The 19,789-nt window shown below is 37.9% G+C and overlaps 2 protein-coding genes across 6 annotated transcripts in view; one reads left to right on the top strand and one right to left on the bottom strand.

Moving 5' to 3' along the window:
- Positions 1–5,898, bottom strand: part of LOC127435150 (FYVE, RhoGEF and PH domain-containing protein 6-like) — a 44,606-nt gene extending 38,708 nt beyond the window's left edge. For 2 of the 4 annotated variants that reach the window (XM_051688368.1, XM_051688371.1), the window contains exons 1-2: positions 5,676–5,898; positions 1,620–3,639 (exon numbers count right to left, since the gene is read on the bottom strand). In XM_051688368.1, coding sequence (XP_051544328.1) covers positions 1,620–3,639; positions 5,676–5,685 — 2,030 coding nt within the window. In that variant the 5' untranslated portion in view covers positions 5,686–5,898. Of the gene's footprint in view, positions 1–1,619; positions 3,640–5,420; positions 5,518–5,600 lie in introns of those variants that run through there. The other 2 variants (XM_051688370.1, XM_051688369.1) reach the window with 2 other exon arrangements.
- A 1,527-nt stretch (positions 5,899–7,425) lies between these two features.
- Positions 7,426–19,789, top strand: part of LOC127435389 (vezatin-like) — a 38,820-nt gene continuing 26,456 nt past the window's right edge. For both annotated transcript variants that reach the window (XM_051688832.1, XM_051688831.1), the window contains exons 1-3: positions 7,426–7,671; positions 14,924–15,058; positions 18,950–19,039. In XM_051688832.1, coding sequence (XP_051544792.1) covers positions 7,636–7,671; positions 14,924–15,058; positions 18,950–19,039 — 261 coding nt within the window. In that variant the 5' untranslated portion in view covers positions 7,426–7,635. The remainder of the gene's footprint in view (positions 7,672–14,923; positions 15,059–18,949; positions 19,040–19,789) is intronic.

The following is a 19,789-nucleotide window of genomic DNA, read 5'->3' as shown; positions in this document are numbered from 1 at the left end:
GGTAGTGTTGTTGAGCATATGCGCCTGGCTCCAAAAGCTAGTTGTATTTTTAGTTGTATAAGATGTAATACATTTAACAGGAATGCATATTTTCTTAACTCTACCTCCATATATATATATATATATATATATATATATATATATATACACACACACACACACACACACACACACACACACACACACACACACACACAGATCAGCCACAACATTAAAACCACCTGCCTAATATTGTATAGGTCCCCCTCGTGCCGCCAAAACAGCACCAACCCTCATCTCAGAATAACATTCTGAGATTATATTCTTCTCACCACAATTGTACAGAGTGGTTATCTGAGTTGCCATAGACTTTGTCAGTTCGAACTAGTCTGGCCATTCTCTGTCGACCTCTCTCATCAACAAGGCATTTCCATCCACAGAACTGGATGTTTGTTTGTTTTTGTTTTTGAATTCTAGAGATTGTTGTGTGTGAAAATCCCAGGAGATCAGCAGTTACAGAAATACTCAAACCAGCCCTTTCTGGCACCAACAATCATCCATGTGATTATCTAATCAGCCAATCGTGTGGTAGCAGTGCAATGCATAAAATCATGCATATACGGGTCAGGAGCTTTGTTTTATTACCATATAATTGAATAAAAGCATAGAGTCGACAGCAATTTGCAACTGAGTTTGTCAATTTGTCCTTTTCTTACAGAATGAGTACATAAACAGCACATTCTTATGATGTTAAGTTAAAGTTAAAAGTAGTTGAGAACATTAAATTGCATCTCTATAGCCCTGTATTCTGTTGTGCTTCATCCAGTTGTCAATAATGCATTATGTGTAAGTGGCTCTCATTCCGTGGCTGCACTGCTTGTGAGGTTTGTTGAAGTGCATTGACTGCCCCCTGTTGACATGGCTCCTAAAGTTACATGTACTTCAAGCTTGAATTGCTCCGGCGGTAGGAAAATACATACTTTTATTTCGTAATTTTTGTAAGGGCCAGGAGGCATGATTAACTGCATTTTTTTTTTATATAATTAACTGCACTTAATTAACGCACCCTAGTTTTAAATTATATATCACATCACACCAAATGCGGGTAGAAAATGACAGTGGCGTGTAACTCCGTCGCTCTTAAGGCTACAATGGTTTTCTACGTTTCGCGCTCAGAGCATGTGTCACAAATTTTGTTATAAGCACAGTACGCTTGGTCTGTCCGTGTGAAGCCCAGTTTTTCTAGACACATGGACAGTACGTGTCTGTGCATGTCATCTGCGCATACACCTGTCATTGATTGTAGACTAAAGAGACAATGTCAAATGCATCTGTAGGAGCATGTGGTCAAAAGAGTATCCTTTAAAAGGCTAGAGTACTCGACCGTGCGTGAGATGTACCGATTTGTAAACAAATCAAGTCAATGTGATACCACGCAATATCATCCAGACAAAAAAAACTATGTATTGCAGTGAATGTCAGACTTACGGCACCATACTTCTAATCAGTTTGTCTGCTAAGTTACCATACCCTAATTATAAAGTAAACTAAGCCTATTGTTAACAGGACAGCTCTGGTGCAAGGTGATGATTAACTATGAATGATGATGCTCATGTATACACATGCATGCACCAACTCACCTGTTCACCTCCCATGGTTCCTGCTCCTCATACACTCCTGTATCTGAGTCCTGGTTGGAGTAAACCCATGGCAAGTTCATGTATTCTGGGATCTTCTCATATACGTTCTCGTATTCCACCCCACAGTCCACCTCTCTATCACCCTGAGCTACTTCCTCATCACCTGGGGTGACCTGGTTAATGGGCATGTCTTTATGGTCCTCATACTCTGCATCAGCCCGAGTGCAATCCAGGGACTGTCCGCTGCGAAGAAACTTCGGAAGCAAGCGCACACACACACGCAGTTCTAAAAGTTTTCGCAAACTACAACGTCCTTGATCGGACCGTACCAACGGCTTGGTAGATCCGGATCCATTGTCAACCCGATGAAGATCTGCTGAGGAAAACGACTTTGCCCTCTGTTTGATGAATACAGGTCCCACGCCTCCAGCTTGTGGTTGGCTGTTACTGCGAGTCGGTTGGTTCCTACTAAAGATAGGAATGTTAGGCAGGGCAACTCGCCACGAGGGCTTCTCCTGAGGAGGTGCGGGGAGTTCTCTAAATATGGGAGGGCTGGATATGGGGAGCAGAGGAGGCATCTGCATTTGCGGAGGAGTGTTTTGCTTCCGCAACACAGCAGATGCGGGAAGGCTATTCCGTTGGGGCTTCTTTGGCATGACTTTTGGAGACCTCTCCTCCCCATCAGAAGGTGTCTTGGTTATTGCAATGAATTGTGTTTCACAGCTGAGCTTAATCTGTTTCGGAACACTCCGGGTTATTGGGTATCGAGCAAAATCTCCATATGCTCCGTCATCTTCGTCATCGTCCTCCTCATCCTCACACGTTTTAATCTCAGAACTGTGAGGGTCCAAGTGACAATGCAAAGGCAGATTATCTACTGAAGATGAGGCCATTTGTGTAAGGGACATGTGTCGAGGAGGTGGAGCTGGAGGTTGTGACTCCTCCTCAGCTGTGTCCATGTAAGCTAGAGTTACACCATTTGTCGGAGTGGAATAATGGTTGGAGTCTTTGTGAGAATGCATGTTTTCAGTATGTGCACTGAGAGAAGAGTCTATTGTGTGCAAAGGATCCGTGTTGCGTGAAGAGTCAGAGTCTGTGTTTTTCGTGTCCTCTATAGGGAAACATGTATTTAGGGGTGTGTTCATGTGGCCATGACATGTTGTTGAAGTGTTTGCAGAATTTTCCAATGATGTCTCTGTTTGAAGTCGTTTTGAAGTTTCTGCAGGTATATCTGCTTGAGTATCCTCAGAGGGTGCTTTTTCCACATTGTTCTGCCTAAGAATTGCCCTCCGTGGGCGTCGTGGGTGGGGTATGGGGAGTGGCTTGCTAGGTGGTGCAGGGACACAATTGCCAACATTATCACTGGAGCAAGAGCTAGCAATGGAATTCACTGCCCTGTTCTGCTCTGCCAACTGGTCTTGTTTTTGTAAAGGTTCAACAAGGCTGCGTCTTAGGCCCTCAAAAGTTTGTATTTGTATACCTGCTTGGTCCTTCTCTAGTGCGGGAGTGTGTGTTTCCTCCGGTGCCTCTGCGGCAGTGTGGAACGACCCTGTGGGAGCATGCATTTGTTCCCATCTGGGTAGGGCAGCCTGTTCTTGTGTGTCATTGTAATACAGATGTTCTTTAGGGCTGTCACCTTCTTTGAAAACGCCTACCTCTGCTGTTCCACTTATTTCCTCAGATCCCTCTGATTTGCTGTTGCCAAGGTGATGACATTGAGGGCAGGGAGATATAATGTAATTTGATAGGGGTAAGGGGAGTAAAATGGGACCCCCATTTCTGGAGACAGGGGGATGCTGGGTCTTGCAGGGATCTTGCCTCGTCTGGAGAGGCTTCTGAGAAACCACAGGGTTTACTTTGGGGAGGCATGGCTTGGGGGCAACAGCAGGTTTTCCTCTCTTGATTGCAGAAGGTGAGGGTGAAGGCAGCAAAATCTCTGGTTTTGGGGCAATAGGGGGAGGGGACAGTTTCTGCTGATGAACCAGCTTGGGTTTGGGAGCCACCGGCGGTTTCTTCATTCCTACATAAACTCACACAGAGAAGAAAGAGCGACATGAATTCCATGAATAGACATAAATACCAAACGTTAACTGCTGAACACTCCACGATTACGGGTCACCCCTGAGGTCAAGACTGAAATGTAGCACATAAACAAACCATACTAAGGATTCTGTCTGAACCCAGAATATATTTGAACATCGAAACTAGTTGTGATTTATGGGATTCTTTGATTTTAGGATGGCGTGACATCCTGTAAATTAGTCTTTGTGATTTCAAGATTATGTCATCTATCACAAAAATGATGAATAAAATAAAGTACAACTTTTGGTGCAGCCAGTGGCTTCAGAATGCTTCTTAAAAATCTAAATTTCATAGGCGTTTTAATCTTTCTGCAATTATTTTGATTTCAGATCTCTCCTTTTATCCTTTCCAAAAACACGGTGACCATAGCTTCAACCACAATACCAAAGATGCTACAGTTATTCTTACAATAAAACAGTGGTAACTTGCTATTAACCACCATTATCATTAAGAAAGAAATCATCCTACCAAAAATTACCCAATGTAACCATAGTTCCCACCAAAATACCACAATTATGGCAATTATTGTTACTACAGTAAATTGTGGTAACTTATTGTGGAATTAGCCACCACTGCCAACCAAAAAAACATTAAACCTCATGTTCTGTTTGAAGTCCCAGGGATGCCAATACCCTTTAATATCTCCAAATATATATATATATATATGTAACAGTTAAATCTGAGGATGTTACTTCAATACGTTCCGCATGTTTTCAAATAGCTGTGGAGCATTTGTCTTTTTTCAGAATAAAGGAATGGACCTTAATCTGAAAATGGGCACTGATAGACAACATGATAGAATGATTGTCACATATATCCATGTATACTGTACAGGAGAAATATATGTTGCATATATGTACACGTATGCGCCATTTCTTATATCCGTGAAAACCATAAATGAACGTTTACCAATATACATGCATTTCCAAATTTCAGATTTCTGTGTGGGAGATATTACATTTACAAGAGGATATAGATATATCAAAGTGGAATGATAAATATTTCATGAAATAAACTGAGACACCACGCTTTGAGGTAAAGAAAAACGTAAATTTTGTCGATGCACTCTTGAGGAAATGCGATCTTCCTATTCTGAGGGAATCAATCCAACACTAATATTGGAAGCGCCCTCCTCTCCTCCTCAGCCGGACCGGACTCATGTGCGAGAGAGTTCGCGAGTGCTCTTTCTTCTGATCCGGAGCGTCTCGCGGGCCCGTGCACGAGCTCTGGATCAGACAAAAGAGCTCGCGAACTCTAGTGGTCCATATAAAAGTCCTCCTTGTACTTAAGCGGCAGGCGAGACGGAGTCATCAGGCGGATGTACATTGAAACAGTTCCTTACTGCCGTGGAAAGAAAATCATGAGACTTTTCCTTTATTCCCTCATCAACCTTCCTGGACAATGTCCATATTGACCATAAAGTACAAAGGAAAAAGTATACTCGTCCTAAAATGGTTATTTGCGCGTGAGAAGCGAGGCAACGAGTAAATAAAGAAAAGTTGAAACAAAAGGTTGAAATCAAACCAGAGTAGCAAATCCTTTGCGGACTCCATATAATCCTTAGGAGAAACCTGGATGAGGCTGAAAACAGAATATCCCCCCAGATCTGAGTTTTTTTATTTTATTATTTTTTTAAATTATTATTATTTAGTTTTTATTTAGATTTTTTAAATAACGTGCTACGAAAAACACACGCACAAATATATATAATCTCATTACCTGCTTCATCCAGGAATTACTTGTGCATGTTTTGGGGGAATTCGTCCTGATGGCACAAGATTAGCCTCAAACAGAGAATACAAACATTGAGGCTACTACTTCAGAAGTTTCAGTGGTTGCAACACTAGGAAAATCTCAAATGAAACAGCTTGATATTGCAACATTTTACCATAAACTCACAAAATATCCGACGCCCTTGCCTGGGACTGCTTGGTCAACAGAAGTGGGTGATGTTTATTCATCCAGGAAACTAACCTGCACTCATGATCCCCAAACGACTCCCTTTACTCCATAAATGAGCACAGTTTCTTTAGATTCGGGTCTTCTCTTTTTACAGGAGCCATTGCAAATCCCCCAAAGAGAAAGACAACTCGCTATCTCGAAAGGATCATCCAAAGTCCTTGTATTCCTAATGAGTCGGAATGAGATCCATGCTTTCCATAGTTTTGCCACCGCTTTTGTAAAGCTGGAACGGCGAAGTCCAATGTGTTGGAGTTCAATAAAAACTTCCCTGATCCGCCGCTAGAGGGCTGTCACGCTAGCGACGGGGAGTCCGAGTCATTTTAGAGAGTCGGTTCGTTCGAACTGTTCATTTCAATGAATCATTTCGACTCAGCGATTCGCTGCACCCATCACTCAGGTGTTTGTGTCACTCATTGTCACTCAAGCATTGTTTCTGATTTCTGATTGTTAAATGTACACAATTGACCTTAGTAACAGCAGGGCCATCTTTGATTTTTGACGGGAATGGCAACGAGACTGCCAGGGATAGAGGCACAGTCTCTTTGATGGGTTGTAAAGTTGTTTAAAGTGTTTTGGGGTCGTTCTGCTGATGAAACATTTAACAACATCTGTCCAAGAAATTTCAGTAGACAAATAATAATAATAATAATAATAATAATAATAATAATAATAAAGTCAACATGTGTTGTGGAAAATTAGATGTGATCTAGGAACGTTTTGTTAGCTTTAGCATTCATGTCATTGAACAGATGGTACTCACAGCCTCGTTTTCATTACCGTCAAAAATCAAAGATGGCGCTACTATGAATACTCTCCTCACGAACAAGGCAATGTGTCTTTCACAATCACAGCAACCAAATATTTCTGGTTTTTAAAATGTAAATGATACCCTTTGCTCTCAAGTTGCCCACATTACGATTTGCACATAAAGTGTCCCTACGAACAAGGGAATACGCCTTTCGGAAACACAACAAATATTAATATGATATTTGTGATTTTAGCAGCTTAGCCCATTTTTATTTGAGTAAAACGTACATCCATTGAAAACGGACAGCCAGATTCAGAAAAGTGATTCACTTCGACCAATGTGTTCAAAGGAACCGATTCCAACGAACGAGTAGTATGCGAATTTGCACCGCTATTTGTAGATGTTAATTACTGTATTTGTGGTAGGAATATGAAGTAAGATATTTTGATAACCATGTTAAGAACATACTGTGTGGAATCACTACTCCTAACTGGGGCAGACGAAGATTTTTATATGATTGTGATATGTGTTGCAGTGAGGGAAAAAGTAATAACTCATTATACAAACAAAGTCGAATGCATAGGGATTTTTGGTATGAATCGGGTAGGACAATATATGATAATAGAAGAAGAATATACGCCTAGTAAATTAAGCTTAGGATGTTTTTTTATTAGTAAGTTACAGGCCTGTTAAATATTATCAAGATAACTCCTGATCACACAATTACATCCTGGTTTAAAATTTTTTTTTTTTATTTAAAATTCATAACAATACAAACAATAAACATTTTAAATCAAAACAAACATTTATATTTTAAATACAGCATAGAAATATTATAAGCAAAAATATATGTGCATCATCTCAAATTAATTAAAGGCAGTATTCCTGTATTTCTTATATTTATAAAATTTGACAGACTCTAATTTTTGAAATTGGGTTTAAACCACTCTATTTTGTCTAATAAAACGTATATTTCCCTGATGATAAAAGCAAATCATTAAGCCATCATGTTCATTTTCATATAGCCCAGTGGGTGGCGATATACACGAAGTTTGCGACCCACATTAAAGCAATAGAAGAAGAATGCTCATGAGTCATGGGAATTGTAGTTCAAGACATGGTGTGTTTCTGCGCATTCAGCTGGATCATTAGAGATCCTTCCTTTCATTCATATCGACTACAATCCCAGCATGCGCAACTATTGGAAACATATGGCGGAGAGCAATGACTGAGGATTTCGATGAAGAAGTTGTGTTCGAGGTGAGTTTATTTCCATACGCATGCATGCAGACAGACAGCAGCTGCTCATATGTTTCATAGAAGATGTGCTGCTAGCTGCCTGCGCTTAGCCACTCATAACACAACACGCCTCCCGGTGTATCACCTGTACAAGACTTTTGGGCTGCTTACAAATCACTCTGGGTTCAATAAAATGTAGACAGAATTATTTTTATGGGTTTGCATTCTTTTGCATGTGTTTTCTAATACACCGATCAGCCACAACATTAAAACCACCTGCCTAATATTGTGTAGGTTCCCCTCGTGCCGCCAAAACAGCACGAACCCGCATCTCAGAATAGCATTTTGAGATTATATTCTTCTCACTGCAATTGTACAGAGCTGTTATCCGAGTTACCGTAGACTTTGTCAGTTCGAACCAGTCTGGACATTCTCCGTTGAACTCTCTCATCAACAAGGCGTTTCCATCCGCAGAACTGCCGCTCACTGGATGTTTTTTTTTTTTTTTTTTTTTGGCACCATTCGGAGTAAATTCTAGAGACTGTTGTGTGTGGAAAATCCCAGGAGATCAGCAGTTACAGAAATACTCAAACCAGCCCATCTGGCACCAGCAATTATCTATGTGATTAGCTAATCAGCCAATTGTAAAATCATTCAGATATGGGTCAGGAGCTTCAGTCAACCATCAGAATGGGGAAAAAAAATTGATCTCAATGATTTGGACCGCGGCATAATTGCTGGTGCCAGATGGGCTGGTTTGAGTATTTCTGTAACTGCTGATCTCCTGGGATTTTCACACAAACCAGTCTCTAGAATTTACTCAGAATGGTGCCAAAAACAAAAAACAAAACATCTAGTAAGCGGCAGTTCTGTGGATGGAAATGCCTTGTTGATGAGAGAGGTCAACAGAGAATGGCCAGACTGGTATGAACTGACAGAGTTTACGGTAACTCAGATAACCGCTCTGTACAATTGTGGTGAGAAGGACAGCATCTCAGAATGCTATTCTGAGATGCGGGTTGGTGCTGTTTTGGTGGCACGAGGGGGACCTACACAATATTAGGCAGGTGGTTTTAATGTTGTGGCTGATTGGTGTATAAGAGCTCATTGTACTATAAAAAGATACTGTAAGTTTCAGAACTCAAAACTTTCTCTCCTGTCCAAAATGAGCATTTATTGTTTCTACTATGCAAAAACAACTCATTTGAAAATTGGCTACATTGTGACGTCACAGTGCAGTGTCATTTGAATAGCCCCGCCACCTCAACATATCCAATCATCGTGGTGAATTTATAGAGTGAATGAATGAACGTTACATTTATATAGCGCTTTTCTGACACTACACTCAAAGGGCTTTACACAGTGAACAGGGGACTTTCCTCGAGCACCACTAATGTGCAGCATCCACCTGGATGATGCAACGGCAGCCACAGTGCGCCAGTACGCTCACCACACACCAGCTATTGGTGGAGAGGAGAGAGTGGATTGATAGAGCCAGTTAATGGATGGGGATTATTAGGAAGCCATGATTGATAAGGGCCAATGGGGGGAATTTGGCCAGGACACCGTAGGGCTACACCCCTACTCTTTTCTAGAAGTTTCCTGGGATTTTTAATGACTACAGAGAGTCAGAGAGGTCTCATCCGAAGGACGGTGCCTTTTTACAGTATAGTGTCCCCATCACTATACTGGGGCATTAGGACCTACACAGTCCATAGAGTGAGCACCCCCTGCTGGAGTGGCTGAGGTACTTTAACACTGAAAGTAGTTCTAATTTTAATGTACTTTGTTTTCAGCAAACCAAAAGATTAAGATGACAAGTAAGGTCCCTAGATGTTGTTGTTTTTCTGGTTTTGGAAAACTGCATTTCTGCAGCCTTCTGAAATTTCCCAATGTTAAGAATGCATGGCTTAAGGCTGGGGTGTAATTAGTTTTTTCTGCGTTCTGTATCGGTTTGCACCCGATCAACCGAATTGCCTTTCAAAGCATACTCTTTTGACTGTGAGCGAATTGGATCACGTTTGACGCATGCACACTATGACTATGCATGTCATAAAATACTGATATTTCGATTACTGATTGGCACGTTTTTTTATCAGTATATTTGAGGCCTTGAAATGTAACATTAGCCGACTTTTAAATTAGAAGCCTAATTTGCATGCTTTCCAATTCACTCAGTAGGGCTTCTGTTTAACAGTCTAGCATGATAGCGTTGGGAGACCACAAGGGGGTGATATAACATTTACTGAAGCAGAGGACCGGTATTTTAGAGCTCCTTACACAGGATGCAATCACACAAGTTACAACGGTTTTTGTACTTCAGGAGTTTACAAAGTGACGTTGATGAGTTGCAGGTCAGTGTATGAAACTGGTTTAACCACGTAAACTGAATGATTGGAAATGTGTATGCAATTTCTCTGTATGTAGCTTTGAAGAGGTTTTTATTCAAGCTGTTAAACCACAAAAGACATACTTGTAACTGCAGTTACATTTTGTAGGCTACATTAAATATACAAATACACAGTATCATCCAGTGATGTCTAGAGTAAATCATCTTTGTCCTTTGATAATGATTTTGGTCGAATTTAATGGAAAACTATGCGAGTTACGCTCCGTAGCGCTGCAGATTTTGAGCAGCCTCCAGAGACGGCGAGCCCGCGCTGTGTATGTTCCTTCATTGCAAATAATTGTTCGGATTATCTTCTGATTATCGATGCATAAAAAAAGCATCGATCCCAAGCCTAACTACGAAATTTGAGTCACCCATACTGAAAGTGGAGTGAGTGTACTTTGGCCTTTATTCAAAATTATGTTGCTCTTTGTGTGTGCAATCTCTATCTCTATTTTTTTAAATTCTTGTTGAGTAATCATTAGCCTAATGACTGGAGAAGTCATGGAATCTTATTGGTGATGAAAACGTCTGGGAAATCTTTAAGCCTATGTTTATTTAGTTCAGTTGATGGTCATGGACATCCAGGTGTCCGTGTACTGGATGCGAGGACTACCGTTTGCATTTTTTTTTTTTTTTTTTTTTCTCTGCCATAAGTTTTGTGGGTCAGATATTTGGCATGGTCATCTATATCTGTTGGATATGGTAGGGAATTCATACTTCCAAATAAGTATGCTCTCATTTGGACTTGCGTGTCCTAAAATGAGGTCTTTCGCCTCAGGCCGATTTATTTGTGCTTTCACATCAATACACTCACACCGAACAATTTCCTCTCACTGCAAATGAGCTTTACTGCACAAGATCCAAAGTACATGACGAGAGGCAGGTTCACTCTGCTTAGGATTTAGCTGAAACAAGAATACAAGAGTTATAAACCTCTTTAGTAACTAAAATCCAGTGGAAATGGTAATCTGAGCATCTGACCGGTGGGAATGAGCCTGTGATTCTGGATCTCTGGTTGGGAATTGAGACTTGTGAGAGTGTCGGGTCTACATCCTCCATTGAGTGATGAAGCGTTTGAGAAGATGTGAGATTAGAGAGGTAAGGGAGGATGCAGACGACAGGAAATTATAAGAGAGCACAGTCTTTAACTTCCTGTGAGGAATATCTGAATCATGACCTCTCTGTCTTTCTCTCTCCTCCCTTCCTTTATGTTCTTTTATTCATCACGTGATGTTTCTTCCATTTTTTTTATTTTTTATAAATGATGAAAGAATACTTGTGGGTCAATAATGTGGTGTTTTTTTTTTTTTTTTGTTTTTGTTTTTTTTTGCAGTTATTTTTTTTTCAAAAAAGTATTCAAATGCATTTTATATAGAAGAAAATTAAATGTGACATTTCTGAATCTATATAATTTTTATATTTTATGTGTTCAAAAATGTTATGTTAACTTAGCTCATGATTAAGAAAAATATCATTTAAAGGATACAATTATAATGTGTGTGTGTGTTTTATAATATAATAAAATAATAGAATGATCTGAATACACTTCTGAATTTCAAAAACATTTTGGTAAAAAATGTTAAGGTTATATAACTTTACTGAGCTCCTGATGAAGATAAACATTAAAAGGCAACAATTCTTGGATTTTTTTTTTGTTGGAAAAACTGATAACACTTTACAGTAAGTTTCTATTTGTTAACATTAGTAAATGCACTAGGTATCATGAACTAATAATGAACAAGATATTTTTACAGCATTTAGCTATTAATCTTAATGTTAATGGTAATTTATATAAATACAATTTTAATTTTTTGCTCATTTTAGTTAACATTAACTTTTAATTAAAAAAATGTATTAGTATTTGTTGAAATTAATATTAACTAAGATTATTAAGTGCTGAAAAAGTGTTCATTTAATTAATTCATTGTAATGTGTTAACTAATGTAGTCAACAAATACAACTTTATTGTAAAGTGTTAGCAAAAATGTTTTTTCCACCAAATTAAATGTCAGAGTGGTGTGACCAACATGGCAACCAGCAAGTAGAAAGTCACGGTAAAATTTTACAATTAGATTGTATTTGTTAACATTAGTTAAATAACTACATTAGTTAACAAAACAATGAACAATACTTTTACAGCATTTATTAATATTTAGTTATAGACGGATATATCGGCCAGACCAATTAATCCGCCGATATTTGGCCATTTTGCTATTCTCGGCATCAGCCGATAACGGTGTTTGCATGGCCAATTAACAGAAGTGTTAACTTTCCCTTGTGTCAGTTCCAAAATCTATCAATAGTTTTGTCAATGGATAGTCAACACTTTCACAGTTGTTTTCTTCACGTTTACGCACATTTGAGTAAATGAGTGTTTGTTTCACTTTAGAAATTTTGTTTACATCTGATTTGCTGTTGTTAAATTGTATTGTTTATCTGCATTTATACCGGCCATCAATATTCTGCTCTCTAGATATCGGTATCAGCATCGGACACTGAAAAACCTTATCGGTTGACCTCTATTAATATTGGTTAATGATCATTTCTAAATATACTAATCGTTTTTTTAAAAGTAACAATACATGTTTTTTTTTTTTTTTATAACATTAAAAGTTGTTTATGTGATCATTAGTTAATAAAATATGGACTAAAATGAACAAACAGTGAATTATAGTATTTTGATTAGAGGTAGAACGATATATCGGTTTTACCGATTGATCGGTGCCGATAGTTGATTTTTGACATTTTCGGTTATCGGCAAAAATCTATGCCGATAGTTTTTATTATTTTTATTATTCCTCCATCTGTCATCATTGAAAATATTCATCCATATTTTTATCCTCACTTCAATGCATATTTTGTTATTTTAATTAGAAAATCAAGTATCTAAATTGAAGCAAGGGCATACAACGAAAAATGCGACTATATGGAAATGTGCCCATCAGCGCACATATTCCAACTTCATATCTTATGAATAATAATAAACCTTAATCCTCATTAAACCTCATTTGGTTAAATATATATAAATAAAACCCATCCTCTGGTGAATGTATAGGTTATAAAAAGCTTAATTTGGTGAATTATTAAATAAAGAACTTTTTCATCGTGTATTTCGGCCTTTTTTATAGTTAAAAGTCCCGCAATATGCACCAAATCTACATTTATTCAGATTATTATTGGGATTTTGGTTGCACTATATCTCTGTTTTTATTTATTTTGGACTCTTGTAGCCTCTGTGTCTGTGCCCGTCATAGTTATCATTCTATAAATAGATTTTTAAAACTATCGACCGATTAATCGTTTATCAGCCTTTTCCACCACCTTAATTATCATATCGGCAAAATCCACTATCAGTCGGCATCTAATTATTAAGTAATCAAGATTAATAAATGCTGTGAAAAATAATTTTTCATTGTTAGTTCATGATACCTAATACATTTCCTAATGTTAATGAATAGAACCTTATTGTAAAGTGTTACCAAAGTCATTTTGTTGTCATGTGACAAGAAAATAATAAAACAGGAAATGATATCACAGAGAGGGCCCCCGTTGGTCATCTTGACTGTGTGACAAAAGTCAGTACGTTTCTTAAAACTATCAGATCATGTTAGGTTAATTTATGTTGTAAAATGTCAAATAGTATAACCCAAGAAAAGGTTCAAAATGTACTTTGAAAGATATGTTTGAAAGTAATGACTGTGATGTGCACACTCTGTGTGTATTCAAGGCGTGAGGAACATTTTTTACTTTATACTTTTTACTTCATTAGGTGGGTTTCCATCCAACTATTTTTATGCGCATTTTGAAATTGCGCAAAAGAAATCCTGAATGGAAACGCTTGATATGCGAATAAACTTTCTAAATTCGCTTAAAATCTAATGCGCTAGGAGGAGGTGGATTTTCGCATTAGTTAAAATGCACATTTTGATGGAAACTTTTTATTCGCAAAACGATGACGTGTTTTGACCATTCGTACATGTGTTATGAGCGTGCGATAGCTTGATGTTACTAGCCCACTGAAAGGTCCAACACAATTCTTTGAACATAGTGCTTGTCATTCAGAAGTGTTTGACCCACAGCTGGTCGATAAAGTGGGTCCTCACAATCTGCCAGAACAGTTTTGAGAGCGGGCGCTCCCAGGTATGCGGAGACTGGCGGTGTGTGGGCATCGCAGCTATTTCAGCCCACATTATATCAGATATTACACTTATTCTGCATTGTTTCGTGGATGCATTTAATAAAATGAGATACTTGCTCCAATCTTCCTGTCCCCAAAGCAGGGAGCGGTCATTCAGCTGATCCATCATGATGAGGCGGCTCCCTCATGATAATGCGCATTACTTAGTGGATGGAAACGCACAACAATTTGTATTTTGTTGAGTCATTTTTTTATAAATGGGCTTAAAAAATGCTAAACATTTTGGATGGAAACCCAGCAATAGTTACACCACTTTTTTGATTCAGTATCTCAAAACATTGGTTGAAAATGCTGTGAAAAGTATGAAACCACCATGGATGTGAAGTGTTCATTTCCATTTCTTGGCACATGCATTTTTAACTAGCACACATGAAATAATTGTTTAAAAAACAAATTATTCACTTTTCTTGCATAAAACTGACCTATTTTCTGAGAAAAAAAAAAAAAGGAAAAATAAAATGTAATATAATAATTTAAGGTGATTTGCTTGAAGGCAACATTGTGCTTCAATGGAAAGAAATGAATCAAAGAAAGTGACTTAAATATTTGAAGTGAAAATGAGTGGCTATACATTTTTGTGGATGTCAGAATACTAAAAATGTACCAAAAACACAATGAACGGTGCTGTTAAAAAAATCTTTGACCAATGTTTATTTAGAGTTGTGTCTCTTTCGCCCCTCCAGAACTCTCCGCTGTTCCAGTATTTGCAGGATCTAGGACACACAGATTTTGAAGCATGTTCTCCCGTTTCTCAGGAGGAGTTGAATGCAGGAGGCGAGGAGAGGCCTTTTCCACAGGATATCCTCCCTCCGGCCAGAGTAAGTGTCAGCTTTTAGCTTTCCAGTACTCTAATCGTACAACAACAACAATTTTCCAACTACAGTACAATCTCTCAGGCCCCTCAGTGTAAAATGAAAGAACTGATGACCTTTAAGCTAAAACGTGTTGCTCAAAACAAAACCGAGAGGATTAGACACTACTCTGAATGCTGTTTCGTAACTAACACAGGTTTTGAAACACAAATTGAAAAATCAGATTAGAATCGGACTGATCTTAAAGCAGTAGTTCACCCAAGAATGATAATCGTAATTTACTCACCAATGTTGTCCCAAACCTGTTTGACATTCTTTCTAGTGTGGAACAAAAAAGGATATGTTTTGAAGGACAACATACAATGAAAGTGTCTGTACTTTTTTACATTTTTGCTGCTTCACTGTCCCTTTCCACTTTTATTACAAGGAAAAGAACAGTGTGAACATACAGAATTAGTAAAAGCCTAAATGTTGTCTAAAATTATGCAAATGCAGTGCGGATGTGCTTGTGTTTTGCAGCTGCTAGCTTTTTAGTGACACATGGATGTTGTTTGGTGTACCAGACAGTAGTCTGTAGTCTGCTTTTTTTTTTTTTTTAATCTTAACTAAGGTTTTAGACAAACACTTTGTGTTCAATACCTTAATTCTAAATGTTACATGTTATATCCAAACACCTGACATAGTTGCACGGTGTCTTCAGATTCACTGTCAAGTTGGTACTTCGAGGGCACATATGCAATACAACACAGAATCATATTTTAAAATCTTAATGTGTTGTTTTAAAATGTTATGAATAAAAAAAAACAAGCCACTAATGCAGAAGAACAGCAGCACAGCTAGTGCCCTTATAAAACATGTATCATGATTCCAAATGAAGAGCACAGGAACCAATTACATCAGGGGGTGGAGAGTGGGATAATGTTTCATCACCAGGTAAAGTTTTCCAAACAAGAACAGTGTGGCTAGCTACAGTCTGCAGCAAGGAGTACTACTTCGCTCTATAACAACAATCAAAAAACATCAAAAACGTTGAGGAAACGAGCACTGTACTTGTGATATGGTCTTCTTTCAAGATAAACTAAAGGGTTCACAAAGGAAAAAAAAAGAGACCACGAGGAGATACGGCAAGAAATGATGCACACTGACTTCAATCGGACGATTGACCAAATCATAAGGAAATTGAAGAAAAACTTACACAGGGACCATTAGAAGGACCTAAACAAAAGCGACAGTGGAGGGAGCAACGATGTCTTGGATACAGACCATTCAGCAAATTAACCTGGGTATTGAATTCAGTTAATCAGGCTCAAGATTAACACAGAATCGCCAGTGTTCTCTGTGGCTGATCTCGGAAAGTTATCACATTTGCCAACTTTGTTAGCTTTCCTAACACTCATCTTATTTTGTGCATTGTTTTGTTCAGTAAGGGGACTACTCACTTACTAAGGAAGATCACTGCTATCTGTTAAGTAAACCTGGCAAAAATCCAAATAAAACCATCTGCTATACCAATGTTAATAACAATTCCACTGTTACATTTTATAGCCAGTTAAGCCACATTAATTAGTTCACTCAAAATAATCTAATTACGTTACCTGTCATCCTGAGCGTAGATGTAATCTCTGGCTATGTAATAACGTTGGATTGCATTTCTCTGTTTAAATATGTCCTCAAAACGGTACAAACACTGTGACGTGTCATTTTTGTTAATGGGCAGGTGAGGTAGTCATGGAAAGCTACCACGCTGACACACAACCCATTACGTCACCGTTCGGTTCTCATGTTGTAGAAGAGTGCGGCTCCAGATTACCCTGGTCATGAACCAGCCGAGCACAGGCTCAGCACGAGAACCATCACTTTTTCGGTGGAAAAGGTAGAGGCCCCATTCTGACATCATATACGCACCATTATGACATCGTAGAGGCACCATTCTGGCATCATAAATACCACATTGACATCATAGAGGCTTCATTATTACATCATAGATCCCCCATTATGACATCATAAAGAACCCCATTATAGCATCATTAATGCCCCATTATGACATCATTGAGGCACTGTAATGGCATCAAAAATCCACAATTATGACATCCCAAAGGCCCTATTTTGACATCATAGAGGCCCCATTATGACATCATGGACACATCAGGGGAAATCAGATTTTTTTTCATAAATTAATTTGTTTTAGACCTAGACCTAGAACTGTTCAAACTGCAAGTTATATGTGGCCAGATTTGTATTATTTTCTGTTTAGGAAAGAAAATGCTTGTGTCCTCCAACCAATGTGAGTTACTGCACCTTAGAGCATCTCTTTGGAGTGGGCAAAGCGACTGTCGGTGTTATCGTAAAAGTGGTTTACACTGCTTTGGCCACCCTTTGACATATTTATGACATGTCTTATTGTTGCAACACCTGACGTAACAACCCGTCACACAAAAGAACACATGAAATCCTATCCTACCGGTCTACATTGGTCAACACGCTGTCTTACACTGGATGCAACCGTTGACACTAAATGCCGCAACGACTTGAGGCTGTCTACACTGGACGCACACATAATTCTAAATATAATGTTAATATTGCAAGAACCTCATACAATTAGAAACAAAATTTGATTAAAATGAGTGGATCAGAGATCAGAAACATAAGTTGGCTTTGATGTAATGTTATGTTAATAATGTTTATTTAAGAAGTTATGTACGTGGCGTGACGTGATGGACTTATTCCCTGTAGACAGCATTATTGATTATAATAGGAGCAATTTGCTCTTGAAGTGACACAAATCTTGCATCCAGTGTAGATGGTATGAGATTGTAAAACTTTATTCTGTGCGGTCAGGGGTTTCAGTTTAAAAATTAACAATGACTGATGCCTGGAACACCAAATGGCATGGCCAGGTGTCACTAGAAAGTTAGTGACGTTGAACACATTAACCAAGACTTTCACTCTAAAAATGAGCTATTTTCTGCTTTTAACATTTGACGTGACATTATTTGAAGTTTGCGGGCCTCGTGGAGCATGTAAACTGCACATGCTTCTTGACCTCGTGGACAAACCATGCCACCCGTAATGACGTCACACACACAACCCCTGGTATTAAGTGAAAGCTGTTTGGGAATGTGCTGAAGTTCATTCCAGAGCATAGAGACTTTGCAGAGCAAAATACTTTGTGTTATGAACTCTCCTTTATTTTATGTGTGTACAATAGAAAATTTAATCAGAGTAAAAAACACATCATATTTTGTTGACACAGTCCATGTTGGCAAGTACACACAACCACACACTGAGTGCCTGTTTGTGTTCTTAGTCTGCTATGTGTGTGTTTCTCTCTCTCACACACACACACACACACACACAGATTTTAGATGCTTTGTGTGTTTGTCACACAACTGAAGAAGAGAAAGAGACCGTGTGTGAGTCGAACAGCAGCAGAATACTAAAGACGTGCAGAAAGAAAAGACAAAACACAGCAAAACCCCTCTCTGAAACTTTCTCAAATCTACAGACTGTTTCTTTCTGAATAACAACACACCAAAAAAAACCAAAAACTTTCCTTTAAATGTTCTTTAAAAACGATAACTTTTATTCATACATGTCAAATGGATGAAAACGACTACTCCAGTGAGTCTGTTGTGGCTGTTGATGTTGTGACTCAGACGTGATCAATAATCAATCGCTGTTGATCATAATGAGTGAACATAATAACAAGAGGCCATACTAAATACAAACCGTATCCACTATACTGCTGCTAATAATCTAGTACTGTTATTGAAGGGGTTATATCATAGAAAACAGTTTTATTTTTTTTATCTTTTGAAATGAGGTTGATGTACTGTGTAGACATACTGTAACAAATGTAATATGTAGTTGCAGTCAAATATCTGTGTGTGTTTGCAGAAGGCTGGTATTTGGAGGTTGGTTGATGCTCTGCACAGCCTGAGTCCACTGCATCGAGACAGCGCCACACATTGGCAGGAGCAGCAGCTGGTGAGAATAAAACCTTTCTGTTTCGTTCTGTTTGTTTTTCCCTTTACAGAGATACAGCCCTAAACTCGCGTCCAATGCCTGTTGTAAAATGTTTTGGCACTTAGTTGTATCATGTATCAGCCATTTTGTGTCTGAGAGTGTTTCCCCCATGATTCATTGGTTAAATGTATATGGTAAACTGTCCAATTACATTTTTTAACTAAACTGGCAAATGGATAAAGAAAAGCAATTGGCAGATGTTTTTTTAATGCAATTTAAAAATATATATAAATTATAATTTTTTTAATATAAAACAATAGTTATATTTGACTTAATTTTTAAATATGTAAACATTGTTTGAAAAACAAAATGTCTATTTATTAGTAATTTTGTAACTGAGTTGGCAAATTAATAAAAAAAGAAGCAATTGGCAAATGTTTTTTAAAATGCAATTTAAAAGTATATAAATTAAAAAAAATTAAATATCAAATTTTGATTTATATGTTACTATATTGTTAAACAAAATCATTTTAAATATGTCTATTGTCATTTTGTAATTGAATTGGCAAATGGATAAAGAAAAGCAATTTCAAATGTTCTTTAATGCAATTAATTATATATAAATATGATATTTTTTAATATACAATTTTTAGTTCTATTTAACTACGTTGTTAAACATGTAAACATACATTTTAATCAAAATATTTTTAAACATGGCTATTTGTCATTTTGTAACTGAATTGGCAAATGGATGGTGAAAAGTAATTTGCA

The sequence above is a fragment of the Myxocyprinus asiaticus genome, chromosome 45, assembly GCF_019703515.2.
Source record: "Myxocyprinus asiaticus isolate MX2 ecotype Aquarium Trade chromosome 45, UBuf_Myxa_2, whole genome shotgun sequence".
Lineage (NCBI taxonomy): Eukaryota > Metazoa > Chordata > Actinopteri > Cypriniformes > Catostomidae > Myxocyprinus > Myxocyprinus asiaticus.
Note: the sequence above shows the minus strand (reverse complement) of the source record. Positions and strands in the feature narration are given on the sequence as shown.